We start from the raw sequence: 20113 nt of genomic DNA on the forward strand, positions 1-20113 counted from the left end.
TAAAGATTCAGGGCATATTAGATGCAGCACAGATTGAAGTAGATTTGCTAATTGAGAATCCGGATTGAGCTAAAACTAAAATCTGGGAGATAGATTGGATTAAAACCAGAACAGCATGCTCACAATATCAAAACTGTATTGCATACCCCTTTGAGATGAAATGTTATAATGAGGTTGCGAATTATATGGTGAAATCTCTAAGCCCGTAACATCGGGACGGTTTCATGTGATTTCGCTTGAATTTACCAAAGATGTGTTAAATAGGCGCAGCATTGCTGGGAGTGTGGAAGAGAAATGTCGTTTTTGTAATCAACATGTGGAAACATTTATGCACAGAATGTATCGAACTGGTGATGCATAGATGTGCACACTACAAGCACTTATTTGCCGAGTACCGTGACATGACAACCGATAAATTGTGGGGTTTACGATTTTGCACAAATAGTAAGTCGGTGAGATATGCTGTAGTAAATTATCTCCGCCATCTTGGGCTGCAAAATTCGAAAATCAAAATGATTCCTTTTTAGCAGTTAACAGTGGAACTGGTGTATATAAATTGAGAATGTGTGCACCGAGAATGTTGTGAATTTAATTTTCTCTTTTTTATTTTTAGTCATCATGCTATGTGAAGCATTATGAATATCTTGTAAATTTGTCTTTATGAATATCTCTTTGGGTGAATTGTTGCAATTTTATAGTAGACATTTAACGTATGTTATCTATGGAGTTTATTTTAGCAATTGTAACATGAATGTAAATTTGATCCTTGACTTTTTTTTCCAATTTTTGTAATAAGTTGAAAGGTCTCGATATTTTTTTTTGTGACCATAACTACTAAAAAAAAAAGAAAAATAAAACTAAAATCGTAATACTTTTTCTGGGACTACTGCTTTCATAACGTTCAAACTGTGAGCGAAACCACTTCTCATTGACACGCCGTTAATTACATTCCGCGCTCTCCGCTTCTATACTGAGGACTCATTCAGTACCTTCTTTCGTCGTGTTGGAAGGCTTCGTTGGCGGCCCCGCCTCATTTTGTTTCACGCATGACCTCGCTGAGTAGAGCCGAGTTTGTTGATCAGCTGTTGGCCCGTCCTGTCTGCTCTGTGCCTTCTGATACGCGGAGAGCTGACAGGGCCGAGACGATCAGCTGTCGAGGCCACTTAATCGGCTTCGCTCCGTTGTCTCTCTCAACCTCGGATTTTCTGATGAATCAACACAAACTAAGCGGAATACTCTCCACAACCAGTTCAACTTGACTTTGTAATTAAAAAGCACTCTAAACAGCTTTTCAGTCATCTCCTAATACGCCCACTGGTAACGGACGTCTTTCTCCTTCCTCCTTCTCGTCGTCCGTGGTCTCCTAGCAACCAAAACAAAAGCAAATCCTTATTGAAGGAAAGCACCTTAATACCTTTTGCAATTACTAGAGTCAGCCATATTAATAAGGCCCGCCAATTACCATTAACCCTTTGATATTCCCTTGGAATTAGACCCCATTACAAGCCCATTGAGCATTTGCATAACTGGCCAATAGAGTGGTGTTATTGGCAATACGAGTGGAGTACGCTGCTGCAACCCTTTTACCCAGGGCATAAAGCCTTTTCCTTTCTTGGTCAGGGGGTGCCTCACCTGTTGATAAAGGAACCCCTGCTCTTTTCCTTGTGGTAGTGACTATCAAAGAATCTGGGGTGGAATGACCCAAAATATAGAGGGTCTGATGGAGAAGGGCGGAAGAGTTTTACAATTCTTGGGTTTACACCTCTCGTAAGAGCCGGTGTAGACAAAGATGGAGCAAGGTGCGTTTTAATCGAATTGAGTAGAGGGATGGCTTGGCTGGGTGGCAGCTTCTCCGAGTATATCCTCAACGAAGTCGGCTTCAGGTGCTGCCTCTTCAGTGGCAATTTTAAAGTGACCAGCTGCTTTACGCAACATTACATTAAATATTAGTTGATCATCAATAGGAGAAGGATTTCTTGTATCGGTGTTCTGAGGAGAGTCCAAGGCCAGAATATCTGGGTCTTGTCGCTCTGGGGACTGCCATGGTTGAGGTTCACCCACATCTGGGTCCTCCCCCCCAGCCTTCCATAGTTTCATCTTCAATGGGCTCATGTTCCTCCTCGTTATAGAAAGGATTCTCCTGTACCTTAACTGGTAGAATGTCTTCTTCAGTAATATCATAATTCTATATGTCCTCTTCTAAAGAGGGGTCAAAAAACCATGGGAATTTAGATCTAGGGTTAGCAGGGCTTTCCTCCTTGGCCTTCCTGGTGTAGGTTGTTCTGCACATGAAACAAATGTGTCCAGCATTTCCATGCAGTCCTCAAACCTTTCCCTAGTTCAGACTGACGATCCAGAACGGTCTAGGGGTGGAAAGGTGTCTCAGTCTTCCGTCGAAAAAGTGTCCCTACCACTCTCTTCCGTCGAAAAACGTAGAGCTCTGTGCTTTAGCATCGAAGAAAGTCCTTCCTCTCCCTCAGAGAAGTCCTCTGAGGGGACCGATAAAGGTGGGGTATCCCTGTGCCCGTCCCTTGACTTCTGAACGCTATCCTTAGATCTCGGCGGATCTTTGAGTCTTTCGGAGAGTGCCTAGCATGCCGTTTATGGGAATCTGCGGCCACAATTCTAGCCAGACTGACCTCGACGTCCTCACCAGTTGGGAGGCGCGTTGGTACATCCGACGGTTGTAAGGGAGACTGTTTCAGCGGAATCGGGGCCTAGCCCCTATCGGCCACCTTTTCCGGCAGTGCCGTAACTTTCGGCGGTGGTAAGGTCTTGTCTTGAGTCCTTTGTTTGACGTCGCTGTACGCCTTCCTGTGATGCTTGTCAACGGAATTGTGCTTTGGAGGTAGCGCCCTTTGTCTTGGATTACCCAGTCGCTAAGCGCGCATGCGGCTGCGGGGAGGGCTGCCAATCTCGATCGGCGGGTATCACCGGAATTACCAGTGCACCCATTGGCGCCAAAGTCTTTTTCAACGTCATCAAAGAAAGGCTAGGGTTTGTGTGCTTAGTGTCATGCGCGTGTCTGTCTTTGTCGCCGGGGTGTGACTTCACCATAGCAGAGCTTACGCCATGCTTATCGGGGCCTGCGACAGACTATGCAGAACGCGAGCGTTCCGTCAAAAGGTCAACAACCTCCGGTTCGGAGGCATGATGGTCACTCTCGCCGTCGTCACATTCGGTAGTAGCGGCAGTGGGAGAAGTCCCGGCCTTGGACATACTGGAGGCCGCCCACCGTTTTACTCTACGCTCCTTCAAAGTCTTGGGGCAGAGGAGCTTACAGGCCGCACACCCTTCCTCTTTATGATCGAGCGGCAAGCAGCGGTTACCCCGTCTGTGCTTATCCTTCCATGGGAATTTGCTCTTACAAATAGGGCAAAACTGAGTCCTCTCCATAGCTGAAGTTACACAGAGTGACTAAGACCAACCGGGAAAGAGGGAAGAAAGGGAAAGGAATTTTCAGTTTGAAAAGAAATGTCCACCCGACCCCACTCTCCCCTATTGTATAGGCTGGCGGAAGGCCCGGCCACGTGGTCGGCAATGCCGACAGGATCACCTTCTGTCGAATCTCGCAGGTCTTCGGCGGAAACTGGAACAGCCGTCGAGACAAGGGACGGAAGGGGTGCTATTAAATATCTTTATAGAAGAATTCAACCAAAGTTTGTTTGACAATAGCAATGTTCTTTACGAACTCCGCATAAGGGTGACCAGTTATCTGGGCGGAAAAAAACAATCTGAGGGACCTCGAGGCATGAGGGATCTTGGGTACACTACACGTCACATAAGGCTAGTGTTACAGGCACGCCCATGTCAACGTCCCATTTCGATTCTCGAAAGACAAGATGCAATACTCTGGATGTCGGACTATGCACAGCATGTGATTCTAAGCAGATTAACATACATCAGAAACATTATATAGGAACTAGGATTGTGATTGGCTGCCCACTGTTAGGTGGGCAATATAGGCCTACAGCTCATCTTCAAAACCTTAAGTACACTTTTTCCAACTGGTCCTCAAACTATAAGGGCCTTTGTTATATGGACCTCTACAAATGGCTGGCATGCTTGTGCCATATCTGGAATATTCGGTTCACTTAGCAGCACATAAACCCAGACCCTGGTGCGAGGAGGTGGGCCTGACTAAGTGCCCACCCAATTAGCCCAACATCGCTCAACACCCGTGCCTTCTGCCATGAAGATTGTCTTTGAACTTTGCCTTGCAAAGTATCCGCGTCTCTGGGAATACATGGGAATGCGGGCACTCGCTATCTTTGTTCTAGGACTCAAGTTCGACTATTTCCATCCTTGGCTCACCTGATGGGAAATCACGATTTGGTCAATTTTGCAGCATTTAAATTTCTTAAATGAACAAAACGTGGCACTCTGTGTTCTTTCTTTGCACCTTAACAAGGGACGATTCATCCTTTGTACGTTTGCTCCTTTCCAGAAAAGATAGCAGAACTTGGCCAGACAACCTTGCCAACTTCATCCCTCTGAAAACACCTCATACTGTAACCAAACAACCACAAACCTAAACACAGCAATCTGCACAAACTTCGCTACACTGCAACAACGAAAAAAAACACACAGACTTGCACAACAGCGCACGACTACCGACCGTAAAACACCCTACGCCCAGCCAACTGACCCACCGGGCTGAGGCTGCCAACAGCACATCACTGCTCTCTTGCACTTTGCCAGCTTATTCCCACTAACTCCCCCCCCCCTCCTCCTCCTCCCTTTTCCAGAGCCGCCAGTGGACCATTCCGGTGGTGATCGTGCGCGGTACAAATATCCTTTAACATTAACATGCAGCTTCACGATTTCAGCTTATTCTTGCTGCGACAGTTTCTCTTCCCTCTTCATGAGTCCTGGCTTACTAAATTTGTAACACTGATGTCCAGCTTCTATACAATGGTGGCTTTGCCTGCATTCTATCCACTACATATAGCCAGATTCTATGAGGAATTAGTCTACTTGCGTTTCAGCGTCTGTACAATTATTGAGCGGGTGATTCTCTGCAGCACTTCGTGGATGTGTAATCTTCATATTTAAAAGTTCACTCGATTCTTTACTTTGTCACTAGTTTCTGTAAGATCCATACATCCTCTTCAGCCAATATTCCGAGACGTCGTTCATACTCTGATGATGTCACAGACTTCCTTCTTTGCTCTTTTCTCAGATCCCTTCAGGAAGTTCCTCCCTCAGATTCAATAGGGTTATCTCGACTGGCATCTTCTTTCCGCTATACAGTGCGGTAATGGCACAACTGCTTGGGTCAAACATGGCACAATCTCAGGCTTCCAACATATAGGAGGTAGTGGGGCGGGATTTCCTGCAGAGGCATGCAGTCGCTCTTCTACAACACAGAGGAAAAGATCTCAAACTATCGGAGACGGGCATCTGCCATGACTACTACCCCCAGTCCTCATACACACACAATAAAGTCCAAAAGCCAGCAAAAGGTATAGGCACTACCACATGAGGTAAAAAAGGGGCCTGCCTACTTATCAAACAGTGGAACCATCCGGTCTGCAATGCTACCAAGGTAGTCCGGTGGCAATGGATATCAGACATGGGATATTGGTCATTGATGACACGTTAAAGAAAATGTAAGCATCATTACCTTTCGATTGCTGTAAATGCCTGAATCACAGACCAGCTCTCCAAGCTGCTCCATATAGATGTTAATAGTATGGGAGATCAGCATGAACTCTGGAAAAGCAAAATGAACTACTGGGAGAGTGGCTGAAGGAGGAGCAGATTACTTGCACTAACAGGAAAAGCCCCATTATGAAGGAAGAGAACCAATCAAAGATCCACTCATACCCAGATTCGAGTGCACAAAAAGAAAAGAGGACACCATGGCCAATCCTATCAGAACCTAAAAGGAAATCCAACAGCACATGCAAGCAGACTTCTCGCCCAGCAAGCACTTACGAGCCGTCCACCATCTGAACGGTAGCATTTCCAGAACATGTACCTGAGGAAAACAGGACTGATCGGATCTCAGTAAGTGATAGGAAGCGAGATGCTGCTGACAGAGGGTACTACATGCGTTCACAGCACTTCCCAGGGAACAAAAAGGCCCTGGAGCAAAGGCTCCCTAAGCCAGGGGCAACCAGACTCCACCGCCATACAAGTTTGTGATAATGGTAGCCTATAAGCAAAGAGGCACAGCTATTTTTTTTTATTATCGGCATTCTCCCTTAAAGTCAATTATTCACAACTTCATGTGTAACAAGTTCAGCTTGTCATGAAATTTGGAGACACAAAAATAATTCCGACCATTCCTATAACTAGCTGCATTGGAACAGTAAATGTATGCTGTAAATGCACTTTCTAAAAAAATAAAAAAGGACCACAACCTTTTTGGAGCTCTATCATTATTTAAGAAGAAGTCATTGAATACAATATTGTTGTGTAGTGTCAAGGGGAAAAGTAAAAGATGGATTGGTAAGGGATATGTCATCTTCACTTACCCTCCATCAACAATTTCATCCACAGCTAGAAAGAGACCCTCCATATTTTCCAACAATGCTCGTTTTTCAACATTTTTCCTGGAAATAAAGTAAGTTTTTGCTTATATTGCAGTTTTCACAAAGTAACAATTGAAAATGCAAATTGTACACCAATGACATTCAGGATTTAAAAAAAGTGCTAGTAAACCTTCAGCAATGTAGCTATTTTGCATTCAATAGCAGTATGCATTAAAAAAAATAATTGTATTCACAACAGATGTATTTGGGTGTAGTCAGATATTAGGCACACTTCACAGGCAAAAGACAAGGGGCTTAAAGACATCTCCCTTTGATGATCAGCTAAGGGTGACAATTGCAAGGCACATATTCTCTCCATTAGTAGAAAGAAGTCAGCCAGAGGAGCCATGGAATAACCTCACAGTGTGAAATTTCCCCAGATTGCTAGAGGAGTTAATGAAAGCATAAAATGAGGAAAAGGAAGAAATGCACACCCAAGAGTCCGTTCATTTATAATGGGGTACGAATACTTGAAGGGCAGCATGAGGAAAAATGTCATGCTGCTGCAATAACCAAATGAGGGTTTATTATTGTTTACATCAATGCTAATCCAAAACGTCGGTAAAAAAATTAAGCAAAAGAATAAAGTAAAAAAATGCCTTTACATTAAATTTGCAAATTCTAGATCACTTACCAGTTCCAACACCTGAAATCGAGTGATCAAAATAAGGAATTGACGAGCAGGAAGTAAAAGTAGATCCTGGGTATCAGGAATTACCCAGTAAGCAGGAGCGATCTCTGGGTAATGAGCTAGTACATAATATAGTACAAATCTAATTTATAGGTCAAGTGCAACCTACAGCATACTACTAAATGTCACAATTGTGTTTTCTATAGCACTGGTTGGGTTTCGGGCCCAGTATTGCTCCTGGCAGCTGTTAATGTCAAGCTAGCCAGGCTTTTCTAGGCCACAGGCAAAAGAAAAATAACACTCAGCAATTGCAATGCCTTCTTTTATATTACAATGTACCCATTTTTCCTTGCAGAGATTAAACAGGCCATCCTAACTGCTGACTCCAGGGCTTGCTGTAGGAGTGGGAAAGAGGTGGCATGGGGAAATATAGGCTTTAGAAGAACGTTTGACCTATGCAAGTAAGCACTGCTACTGTTTAAGAGATTTTGTGAAGGCGTTATTTCTAGTGCCCTGCTATATCAACCTACTTGGTTTACAGGGTGGTTTCCTCAGATATCCAAATTTCCAAGGTGTTTGTACAACTCAGCACTCAAGATAACTTCACAAGATGACTTACAGGTACTGTAAACAACATTAATAAATGGATAGTAAGGGAATGCCCTATATATATATATATATATATGTGTTATACCTTACTCACCGACATCTAGTGGAAGCTGCATAGTAATACAGTTGTTTTCAAAACTCTAAAAAAGGGACACCGACAGGGCGTGCCAGTAATACTATCCCTAGTGTGACGTCCACTGTACCCATGGTCCTTCACGCGTTGAGGTCCCTCAGATTGTTTTGTTTCTGACATAAGATTGTATGAAGTGTATCGCGAGTACAGGTATATTACAGCAGATATGTATCAGATAAAGCCCATATAAACATCTATGCACCTTCTACTGTGAGGGGAGGAAGAGTGGGTACATGTGACTAAGCAGATACAAGCATCAGAAATACGATTACATTGAGTAATGTATCCCTTCTGAGGCTTGTGGAATCTGATTAGATCACATGCTATGCATAGATTAGCTAGCAGTGTTAGGAGAAGATGGTGGTTTGTGAGAAGGTCCAGCGGCGAATAGATGTTTTTAGAACCGCTTATCCCACCCGAGTATCTGCTTTAGAGCATGTGACAATGTAGTAGTGCTGAGTTAAAGTGTGTACTGAGCTCCATGTAGCTTGTTTGCAAATAACTTCCAGCGGGACGTTTACGATAAAGGCCAGAGTAGCTCCTAAACCCCCTTGTGGAGTGAGCTCTCGTGTGAAAGGCAATGTTTTGCTTGATAAAGAGTAGCAGAGTTGTATGCATCTGATTATCCATCTGGAGATGGCATTCTTTGAAACGCTGTCTCCTTCTCTGCCTGCTGCGACAGAGACAAACAGTTGGTCAGTTTTCCTGAGTGGTCTGGTCATGTTTACATAGTAAAGGACCGCCCTCCTTACATCTAGTGTATGGAGTTTTTTTTCCTCAGCTCGATGGATTGGTTTATGTGGAATTTTGAAATGAACTTAAGTGAAAACCTAGGGTATGTTCTTAAAATTAAATTTGTCTTTGCGATAGCAAAGAAGGAACAAGTTACTTACCTGTAACTGTTCTCCAGCATGGGTCTGGCATGGATTCACATGCTCATGAATATTCCCAGTCAGGCTGGGAATCCTTGGTAAAGAAGAAATCTGTTTCGTTTCTGAACTGTCTTTCAACTAGTAACCAATCGCTGGTCTCTGGGTCATACTGCCCCCAGCCAATGACTGCCCTCTACCTAAGCCCCTCCTCTGGCAGCCATTTTCAGATTTGGTAGCACGTAAAGTGGCAGTAGGACCAAGAAAAGAGCCGCAGAGGGGTAGGAGGGAGGGTTCGCATGTGAATCCATGCCAGACCCATGCTGGAGAAGAACAAGTTACTTCTTACCTTGTAACGTTCTTTCGATGGGATGTTCCTCTGACTTATTCCTTATCTTTGATAGATCATCTCCCAAAATTTTCAGTAGAGGGCGATGCGCGTCGACGTCCCTCGAGGCGATCTCCCTCGACGGCCTCCGTATCGGCGCCGACATCACCGTGCGTATAAATAGAGTCACGCAGCGTCCGTTGCTCAGTTCCGTTTTGACGTTAACATTTGTTTTACATGAATTGGTTATTGACCTTGAAGGAGCGTAAACTGCAACCACAAGGGAAGTATTACTGCGGGGGTGGATGGAAGGGGCGATAAGGAATACATCGGAGGAACATCCCATCGAAAGAACGTTACAAGGTAAGAGGTAACTTGTTCTTCGAAGGGATTGTGTCCTCCGACGTATTCGTTATCTTTGATAGACTCACATAGCAGTGGTGTGCACTTGGAGGCGGGAGTAAAACGCCATGTTTCCTTTCAAGAATGAACAGAATGTAATACGGCTTTGCCAAACCTAGTCTCTTGACTAGAGGAGGAATCCAGGTTGTAAAATCTTGAAGGTATTTGCAGACAACCATGTGGCAGCCGCACATATGTCTCGAACCGGAACCCCTCTTTGGAGGGCCGAGGAGGCTGCGATACCCCTGGTTGAATGAGCCCTAAGATTTTGAGGAGGCTCTTTCCCTGCCAGTTTGTAACATTCCAGCATGGCCAAAATAATCCATCTGGAAATGGTTTGTTTTGTTATCGGTAGCCCCAACGTGTGCCCCGAGTAACCACGAACAGTTGATCTGCTTGCCTAATCCTAGCAAGTCTGCTGATGTAAAAGCTTAAAGCTCGCCTTGGGTCCAGCATATAGCCTTTCTTCCTCTTTCCCCGGATGGGGAGGCGGATAGAACGAAGGTAAAGTAATTTTCTGAGTGATGTGGAATTCAGAAACCACCTTTGGGAGGAAATTAGGCTTCACCTGTAGGACAACCTTGTCTTTATGAAAAATTGTATGAGGGGGTTTACAAGATAGAGCTTGTAATTGGATCACCCTTCTAGCAGATGTTAAAGCCACTAGTAAGACAGTTTTAAGGGTGAGAAATCTTAGCGAACAAGAGTGGAGTGGTTCGAAAGGAGAACCCATCAGGAAATTTAAGACTAAATTTAAGTCCCATAAAGGAACTTGGAAAGTACTTGGAGGGTAGACATTAGTTAATCCCTTTAGAAATTGTATTACTAAGGGTAATTTGAAATACGAAGGCTCCTCCGCAGTGCGCTTGAAGATCGAAAGCGCTGCGAGATAGCCCTTGATAGTGCCAACTTGAAGGCCTGAATTTGCCAAGTAGAGTAGAAAGGATAACACTGTTGGTGTACCACATGAAAAGGGGTCGATATTCTCTTCTCTACACCAGCTGCAAAACTTGTTCCAACAGCAGCGGTATAAAGACTTTGTTTCTGGCCTTCTGGCCAAAAGCAACACTTCCATGACGTCATCAGGGAGGTCCCAATCCTTGTATCTCAACCTTTCAGAAGCCAGGCGTGAAGGTTGAGGGTTCTGATGTCTGGATGGATGTAAAGACTGGTAGGGGGTGTCTGCACTTCCGCTCTCTATATGGTAGAGGAGAGGCACAGAGGACCCCAGCCAAGATTCTCTATTTGGTAGCAATGGACGAGCAATCAAGGCCTAGCTTCTCAGGAGGTGATGCGGGCTGGTTCTTAAGTACAGTGTAGTCCCCGAAGCCCCACAAAGGAATGTCCACACAATATTACGGAAAACACAGTCTTATATAAGTAATATTCAAAGGTATGTACACGATCACAATAACGCACTTTGTACTCGGAAGTCAACAATGATAAATATATACAATTCTAAAGTGGTACCACCAATGTTATCAAATCTCATTAAAGTGCATCAACTGTACGGTTAAAATGTCCCACAGATCAATAACGAGGAAACCAGCAATAGAGATAGGAAGGAACTTAAGATGGTTGAAACAATAGACTTATATCCTCCTATTAAGGTTTTACCCCCCCAATGTACCTGGTGGAGTAGAGTTCTCCAAAGATGCGTCAACTGATCCTTCTTGTGTGACTCCCTTTAAAGCAGGAGCCACGGATCGTCGAGAGGCATCGAGGAACTCTGCGTTCGGTGTCGGGGAATCAACGGCCCTTCTTGAGTGCCCTCCCTTTAAAAGCAGGAGTCACGGGTCGAACGTCTGACCGTGAACAGGTGGAACTACGGCAGTGAAGTGGCAGCTTCGTTCCTAGCGGTGCTCGTCGATGACAGAGCGTTGGCGTCCTGCAAGGAAGAGGCGTGCGGGGCACCTCGGTGACGATAGTTCTGGACCGCAAAGAGATGATTAAGAACTGTGGGCCAGCAAGGGCGTCGAGTCGTCGGCGTCTCTATGGTCCTTAGGTGGCGGGGAAACCCACCGGCGGATGCTCCTCGGCGCGTCGACGGTCGGGCCTTCTCCAGCGGGATAAAGCGGGTGACGATGCAGACGAGAGCGTCCGATGATCAAAGGAAGTTCTTAGGCAAACGGGAGCACGGCGACGGCGGTCGTCGACAGTGGAGGACAACAGTCCGGGTGCTTCTCTTTGAGATTCCGCGGCAGTCCCCGTCTCGGGTCGGCAGCCTGTCGCAGGTCTGTCTACCAGGGAGCTTTGCAAAGATCAGCTGTGCACGATGGTCCCTCGTAGCTCGGGAAGAGGGCGCCTTACCAGGTCCTCTCTGGGTCAGTTCTTGGAGGCACAGCAGCTTTCAGATTGTGAAGGAGAGCAATAGCAATTCATCTTGTCCAGCAGGGCTTCAAGGTCAAGCTTCAGTTACTCCAGTTACTCACCTTCTGAACACAATTCCTAGCAGTGAGAGGTCCCCAGATATACTGTTGATCTCCCATTCATTCTGCAGGGTCACACTAAGGCATCCAATCAAGACTAAGGGCATTCATGCAGGCAGCCAATCAGGCACACACGGTATTCAGGCCATTAACTTGTTGTGAGTGTCTGGAGAGAAGTGATTTGTATTGGGACAAGTACCGAGCCATTCAACACTCCAAACTGGATTCATACCGGTTTCGGGCAGGGCTGTCTCAGTCATTGTGTCAACCACAACACAGAATGCATACTCGTCACACACTCCATTCACCCAGGTCCCACCCACAGGAGGTACCCACAACATACATCACCGGGAAGGCTCCAGCTGGTCTGGCCGGGCCTTCACAACACCACCATATATGGCACTTCCATACAACAGCCAGTCAGGGGAAAGGGACAGAGTCAGGGCTTCCCAGGATTTTGGGAAAACAAGGTAATGGGTAATAGAAAGCAAGAGGCCGCAGGGGCCATTTTGTTTTCCATCCGGAATCAACTGATCCCAATGGCAGGGCCGGGGTATCCCAAAATGGAAGATACTCCGCGCACCTGTCAAATTCAGCATGGAGCTGCCACCAGCCCATACCCTGCTCTGCGGGCCACCCACAGGTGCCCAAAAACACACAATAGGGGCACAGGGTGCCACCCCCACCCATGGGTGCCATAAGGGTATCCCATGGGTCCGTTCACCAAACCAAAAGAGAGCTCCACCATCAGGAGTCCCACATGGACTCCTGCGCGGAAAACACGACAGAACACACAATAAAAAGCAGTAAAGGACAAGGATACGGAGGCCCTGTCCCTCCGATGCATTTCCAGCATCACAATGGAGAACCTGACCTCCCTTCTGTGAGAGAAGATTCTCCTTGAGTGGAAGACGAATTGGAGGGCAGATGGACATGTCAAGTAGGTCCGGGTACCACGTTCTCCTGGCCCAGTCTGGGGCAATTAGGATCATGGTTCTCCGGAATCTTCTCAACCTCCTGATCATTTGAGGAATGACAAGACTGGTGGAAACGTGTACAGGAGTGGAAACTCCCAGTCCACCACGAACGCGTCCCCTAGAGCTCCTCTCGGGGGAAATTCCCTTGAACAAAACCGCACTTTGTTGGTACTGGTGGCAAACGAATCCACTTGAGGGGTTCCCCAAAGGGCGAAGATCTCCTGAAGGACTTCCTGAGCTAGTTCCCACTCATGGGAGACTGCCCTGCCTGCTCAGAGCGTCCGCCGTCAAGTTCTTCTCTCTGGCTAGGTGGACTGCCGATAGAGAGATTCCTTCTTGAATTGCCCAAAACCAGAGCTGCATTGCCTCTCTGCACAGTGGCAGTGATCCTACGCCTCCTCTTTTGTTGAGGTAGTGCATGGCCACTGTGTTGTCCGTCATTATCAGGACATGTTTCCCTTATACAGATGGCAGAAAAGCTTTCAGCGCTAGTCTGATTGCTCTCAGCTCTAACAGGTTGATATGTAGTCTGGACTCCGATGGAGACCAACGACCGCTGATGGTCAAGTCGTTGATATGGGCTCCCCACCCCGTGAGTGAGGCATCTGTGACTACTGTTATCTCCGGCCATGGTTGCCAAAACAGTTCCCCCTTCAAGATGTTTTTCTGGCAGGCCCACCACTGAAGGTCTCGAACCACCTTGTCCGGAATCTAAAGGTCGTCTGTCATTCTCCCTGAGAATTGCGACCACTGAGTTCTCAGTGCCCACTGAAGAGATCTCATTCTCAGGCGAGCCTCTGGCACAAGGAAGATGCAGGATGCCATGAGGCCTAGCAACCTCAAAAAGTCAAAGGCTGGGAGACGGTAGGCATTTTGAAACTTGGTGACCATCTGCAGAATATCTTGAGCCCTCACCTCCGGTGGCGAGGCTTTTCCCAGGAAGTGTCCAGGACCGCTCCAATGAACTGGAGTCTCTGTGATGGTATCATCTGCGACTTCTTAAAATTGAGGGAGAAGCCCAGTTTGTGAAGGAAGTGGCAGACATAATCTAGCTGGATCTGAGCTTGTTCCGAAGATACAGTTCTGATCAGCCAATCGTCCAAGTAGGGTTAGACGTGGATCCCTTCCCTCCTTAGACTTGGAACCACTACCGACATTAGCTGGGTGAAGACCCTCGGGGCGGGGGTCAGCCCAAATGGCAGAACTCGAAATTGATAATCAGAGCTGCCAATTGCGAACCTCAGGTATTTCCCGTGTTTGAGATGGATTGGCACATGGAAATAAGCATCCTGGAGGTCCAGAGATACCAGCCAGTCCTGGAGCTGGAGGTGCTGAAGGATCTGAGAGTGTGTGTTACCATCTTGAACTTGTTCTTCCTGAGGAACTTGTTCAATTCTCGTAAGTCCAAGATACGTCTCAGTCCTCCGTCTTTCTTCGGTATGAGAAAGTAGGGGGGAGTACCAGCCCTTGTTCCTCTCCGCTGAGGTACCGGTTCTATGGCACCTTTATCTAGCAGGTCTACAATTTCCTGCAAGAGGAGCAGATCTGGAACTTTCAGAGAGCTGTTCCCCGGTGGATGACTCTGAAGGATGCGTAGAAAAGGCAGGCAGTAACCTTGGGCAACTGTCTCCAATGCCCATGCATCTGACGTAATAGCCTGCCATTCCGTCAGATGTTGAGTTAACCTGCCCCCTACTGGTGTTTTGTGAAGAGAGTCTTCAGAGCGGTTTGGAGGCGGCTGATGCAGATGCCGAGGGTAAAGAGGCACCTGCTGCTGCTGCGGCTTTTGTATTTTTACCCCGTCCACCTCGGGTGAATTTCTTCTGACCCCTTTGAACCAGATGCCCTCTGCCCTTTCCGAATGCAGAATAGAAGCGAAAGGACTTACCTCTCCAAGAGGTTCCTGAGGGGCGAAATGGTGTCTGACGGATTTCAGCTCCTAAGGATTTTGCTGCTGCCTTTGATGTTTGTAGTTTTTCTAAACGGTCATCCGCCTTCTTACCAAACAAAGAAGAGCCGTCAAAGGGCATATTCAAGAGTCTGCTTTGCACATCTGGAGCAAAACCAGACTTTCGCAACCAAGCAAATCTCCTGGTTGTTATACTTGCCGCCATGGCCCTGCTGATACCGTCAGCAGAATCGATGCCAGTCTGAAGGGATTCGTACATTGCGTCCTTACCATCCTTAATTATGTTGAGAAACGCTTCACTTTCATCTCCCTCCGGGAGGCAGTCAGACGCTGATGAAGCACACTCTCAAAGTGTGTGGCTGAACCTTGCGAGCGTACAAGTAGCATTGATGGATTTCAACGCCATGCTACATGCGGAAAACACTTTTTTGGCCATAGAGTCATATCTCTTATCATCCCTGTCCTGTGGAACAGTAGGCTAAGCCGATTTACTACCTGCTGAAGTAGCTGCCTGAACAACCAGACTCTCCGGAGTTGGGTGTTTGGATAAATATTACGGGTCTGCAGAAGACACCCGATATTTAGCGGATCATTTTTTGTTAACTGCCAGGATTATCTCAGGTGTTTCCCAGTTTTCCAATATACTCCTTTGTAATGCCGCATGAAATGGCACCACAGGATCCTCCTGTAGACTTTTGACCAAGATGTCTGTGAGGTCGTCTTGTTGAAAAGCAGGTGAGGGTGTGGACCATCCCATAAACTCCATTATCCTTGCCATCAAGGTTCTATAAGGGGTTTCAGCATGTTCCCCTGCGTCTGGTGTAGCAAATTCCACTTCTGGGGAAGTGTCCAACCCATTTGCTTCCTGTAGGGTTTCATGGAGGTCTTTCAACCTACCTTCCTCATTGGTAAATTCCTCTGGTGAAGGAGTTGCAGATCCCTGCAACTCAAAAGGTCTTTCCTGATCCGAATCCTCCCCTTCTTCATAAATAGAAGATAAGACCCTGGAGTGATCAGGTCTTGAAAATGGTATAAATCCCCTTTCCAGAGCAGAAGGAGCCAAGTTTGTCATGATTGGCTGAGAAAACGTCGACGTCGTCGACGCGGATGTTAAAGGCTTCGAAGCCATCAAAGCCATCGAAAAACGCGTCGAGAAAGGTGGCAGAGGCCTCGAACTCGAGAGTATCGGGATTCTACTCGAGGTTGTCGATGACATTCTCGTGCTCAAGGCTCTGGGTATGGCCACTGGCTGTGAGGTGGCCATGGGTTTATCCTTTCTCGGTGTCGGCTCGACTGACCTGTGCGTCGAAGAACCCTTCAATAACGGCGTCGACGACAATCTATGTGTCGAAGGGATCTTCGGCGGCGTCGAAGATGCAACTTTGCCTTTACTCGAGGGTTCGTGACGCTCTCGAGTGGCTTCTTTCGCCGGGTACTGCGACTCGCGGCTTTTTGATTTTTCGGGTCTTTCACCCAGGGTATCGCCCTCAGCAGTCTTCAAGGGGGTCGAAGCCACTTTATCGAAGACGCTTAGCATCTTTTTCCTGAATTCCTCCCACTCAGCCTGAGAGCTATGTTTTGTGGGGCAGGAGACCCTTTTTGGGGAAACGGAAGAAGACAAAGACGAGGAAGGGGATCTTCGACGTCTCTTTTTTGAATGCTTGGATCTCGAAGAGTGATGGGAACTGCTTCGAGACCTAGAACGAGAATGTCTTATGATGGCGAGGAGACAAATGTCTCGACTCCGCCGAGGAAACTTTCGAAGAAGTTTTAACTGCCTTACCTCTCTCAAGCTTCCCCTTACGCTCTTTCAAGGCTTTCGCCGTCATGGACATGCAGTCCTTGCACTCCGAACAATGGTGCTCTATTCCCAGGCACCACAAACAGATCCTGTGAGGATCCGTCAACGACATTTTCTTTCCACAGAAAATGTTTTGAAGCCGGACCGTGGAGTCGTCGGTTCGGGTGAGGAAGCCATAGAGTACAAGTCGGTATTCACGAGGAATATATTGATATATTCGACTGAAGAACTGAGCAACGATATTCCAAGACCCCACGAAGCGTGGAAAAACAGAACTGAGCAACGGACGCTGCGCGAGTCTATTTATACGCGTGGTGACGTCGGCGCCAATATGGAGGCCGTCGAGGGACATCGGCTCGAGGGACGTCGACGCGCAGTGCCCTCTACTGAAAAAAACATTTCCGAGGCCAGCAAGCCGGGAGATGATCTATCAAAGATAAGGAATACGTCGGAGGACACAATCCCTTCCAACAACATTTACAGATAAGTAACTTGTTCCTTCTCCAGCATGGGGTCTGGCATGGAGTCACATGCTCATGAATACAAGAATACATAGCAGTACACAAATGCACAACCACGGGAGGTGGCAAGGCTGAACATTAAGCATCTCTTACCTCCTCACCAGGATCACCTTCAAACAAATAGGTTGCGCAGCACTGCCTGTTTGACTCTGGACTCCTCCCCGGAATCCCGGTCGACGCAGTAGAATCTCGTGAAGGTGTGCGTCGACCTCCACGTAGCAGCCCTGCAGATGTCAAGCAGGGGCTTGACCAGACAGGAACACTGTAGTAGCAGTGATCGCTCTGGTCGAATGGGCTTTCGGACGGCCGGGCAACAGGCGCAGAGCCATCTGGAAATGGAAGCCAGCGAGAGGGCCTTCCCTTGGTTCACAGGTCCAAAGTTCACAAACAGCTGTGATGTCTTCTGAAGGCTCTTTGTGCGGTCCACGTGGAACTTCAGCGCTCTAGCTACATCCAGCGAGTGCAAAGTCCTCTCAGCCGGCGCCGAAGGCAACGGGAAGAAAACAGGTAACACCAAGGGCTCGTCCAGATGGAAGTCCGCCGGCACCTTGGGCATGAAGGAGGGGTGCATCCTCAGCACCACCCTAGTCTTGTGGAATGTTAGGTATAGAGGTTTACAGGAAAGGGCCTGGATCTCTCCCACTCGTCGTGCGGAGGTGATAGCCACAAGAAACCCTGTCTTCCACGACAGGAATTTCAACGGTGCCAAATTCAGAGGCTCGAATGGAGGCCCCATGAGCCGGGTCAGCACCACGTTGAGCTCCCACGCCGGGGCCTTCACCGGCGGGAATGATCGGAACAGTCCTTTCATGAACTCCTTCACCAGGCGATGGGACCATAGCGACGAGCGCCCCAGAGTTCTGGTGTAGCGGTAGATAGCCGCCAGATGGATCTTGGAGGCATGCGCCAGCCCCGCCTTGGCCAGCGATAGCAAGTACGGCAGCACTTGAGGGGCCATAATCTACAGAGGGTTAATCTTTTGTGCATGGCACCAGACAGAGAACCTCTTCCATTTGTGTCCATAGAACGAGAGACGAGGACGCCCTGCTGGTCTTTGCAAGCACCTCCTTGCAGTCCGCCAGGATATCATACCCTCCGAACTCTAGTGCTGCAGGAGCCAGGCCTGCAGGTTCAGCGACTCCTTGGTGAAGGATGGCGCCTCCTTCTCTGGCGAGAAGATCTGCATCCGTCGGCAGTTTGACTGGGGGGTCGGGGGGGGGACATTGACATATCCAGAAGGTCTGGGAACCAAATCGGTCTAGGCCACGGCGGTGCGACGAGGATCATCCTGCACCGGGACCGTCTGAGTTGGCTGATGGGTCGCAACGCATACAGAAATAGACCGTCCCAGGGGCATGAGAAAGCATCGCCCATGCTCCCCAGCTGGGGAAACTTGCTGGCCAACCTCCGGCACTTGCCGTTCGTCGCCGTCGCGAATAGGTCGATCTGGGGATTGGCCCATTGTTGGAATAGGCGATCCACTTGATCCTGCCGCAGTTCCCACACGTGGCACGAGCGCAGCTCCCTGCTGAGTCGCCGATGGTGTTCTTTATTCCTGCCAGATGGAAGGGTACCAGAAACATCCGCTGGGCAACAGCACAGTGCCACAGATCCTGCGCTTCCTTGGATAGGGCTGGGGATCGGGTGCCCCTCTGCTTCCAGATGTAGAACATCGTTGTGGTGTTGTCGGTGAAGATCCTCATCACCTTGCCCTTGAGGGACGGGAGGAACGACCTGAGGGACCAGAACACGGTTCGGAGCTCCAAGACATTGATATGCAGAGACCTCTCCTCCGGGAGTCAAAGGCCTCTCGCTTGGAGAACTCTGGTGTGCGCTCCACATCCCTCCAGGGAGGCGTTCGTCACAGTTTCCTGATGTGCCGGGGTCTGGAAGTCCATGCCCGCCGTCAGATGCACGCGGGCGCCCCACCACCGGATCGCTTAGCTGAAAGTCTAGTTGAGAGAGATCCTGTCCTCGAAGCTGCCCGCAGCTTGCATCCAACAGGCGTCGAGGAACTCCTGCAGTGGTTGCATCCGCAGCCTGCAGAGGCGCACGAGGTAGATGCACGACAAGATCATGCCGAGTAGGGACTTGATGGACCTCACCCTGGCCACCTCTTTTGTCAACAGCCGTTGTACCTTACCCAGGATGGCCTTCGTCCTTTCCTCCGACGGGGAGGCCAATCGCGCCACTGTGGCGAGTCTGGCTCTGAGGAACAGGGTGACTTGCGACAGTACCAAGTGGGATTTCGCGAAGTTGATCGAGAATCCCAGATCCGTGAGCAGTTGGACAGTCTTTGCTGTGTGGTCGACAGCGAGTTCTCTTGACTTTGCTCGGATGAGCCAGTCGACCAGGTAGGGGTAGACGTAAATCCCCTTGTAGGCGCAGCCGCGCCACCAGTGGTGCCAGCCACTTGGTGAAAACCCTGGGTGCCGACTTCAATCCGAAGGGAAGAGCTTTGAACTGGTAGTGCCGCCCCTTGACCACGAATCATGGGAATTTGCAATGTCCCTTTAGAATGGGGATGTGGAAGTAGGCATCCTCCAAGTCCAGCGACGATAGGAAATCGCCTCCCTCCAGCTGTCCCGGCACGTGCTGGAGGGTGACCATCCGGAATTTGTGACTTTATGTACTTGTTTAGACGACAAAGGTCCAGGATGGGTCGCCAACTGCCGGTCTTCTTCCGGAGCCTTAGAGCCTTTTTGGGGATGAGTTCTAAGGCCCCCTTCCTTAGCATCGCTCATACCTCCCACAGTAGTTGCGGGACATGGTTTTCCTTCCTGGCCACGGGTGTTATACGGGGATACCTCTGAAATTCCAGGGTGTGCCCGCGGGCCAGGGCATCCAGCACCCAACGGTCGGAGGAGATGGACTCCCACACGCTGATGAATTTCGCCAGGCAGCCTCCCACCGGGGTGCTTGGGTGGGGGCCCGACACCACGGCTGATTCAGTCTTGCTTGGCCA

At 48.4% G+C, this 20113-nt stretch overlaps 1 protein-coding gene across 2 annotated transcripts in view; it reads right to left on the bottom strand.

The window, feature by feature from the left end:
• Positions 1-20113, bottom strand: part of COPZ1 (COPI coat complex subunit zeta 1) — a 441777-nt gene that overhangs the window by 150539 nt on the left and 271125 nt on the right. For both annotated transcript variants that reach the window (XM_069653243.1, XM_069653244.1), the window contains one exon: positions 6483-6560. In XM_069653243.1, the coding sequence (XP_069509344.1) occupies positions 6483-6560 (78 nt within the window). The remainder of the gene's footprint in view (positions 1-6482; positions 6561-20113) is intronic.

Source organism: Ambystoma mexicanum, chromosome 3q (genome assembly GCF_040938575.1).
Source record: "Ambystoma mexicanum isolate Mex_15411 chromosome 3q, UKY_AmexF1_1, whole genome shotgun sequence".
Lineage (NCBI taxonomy): Eukaryota > Metazoa > Chordata > Amphibia > Caudata > Ambystomatidae > Ambystoma > Ambystoma mexicanum.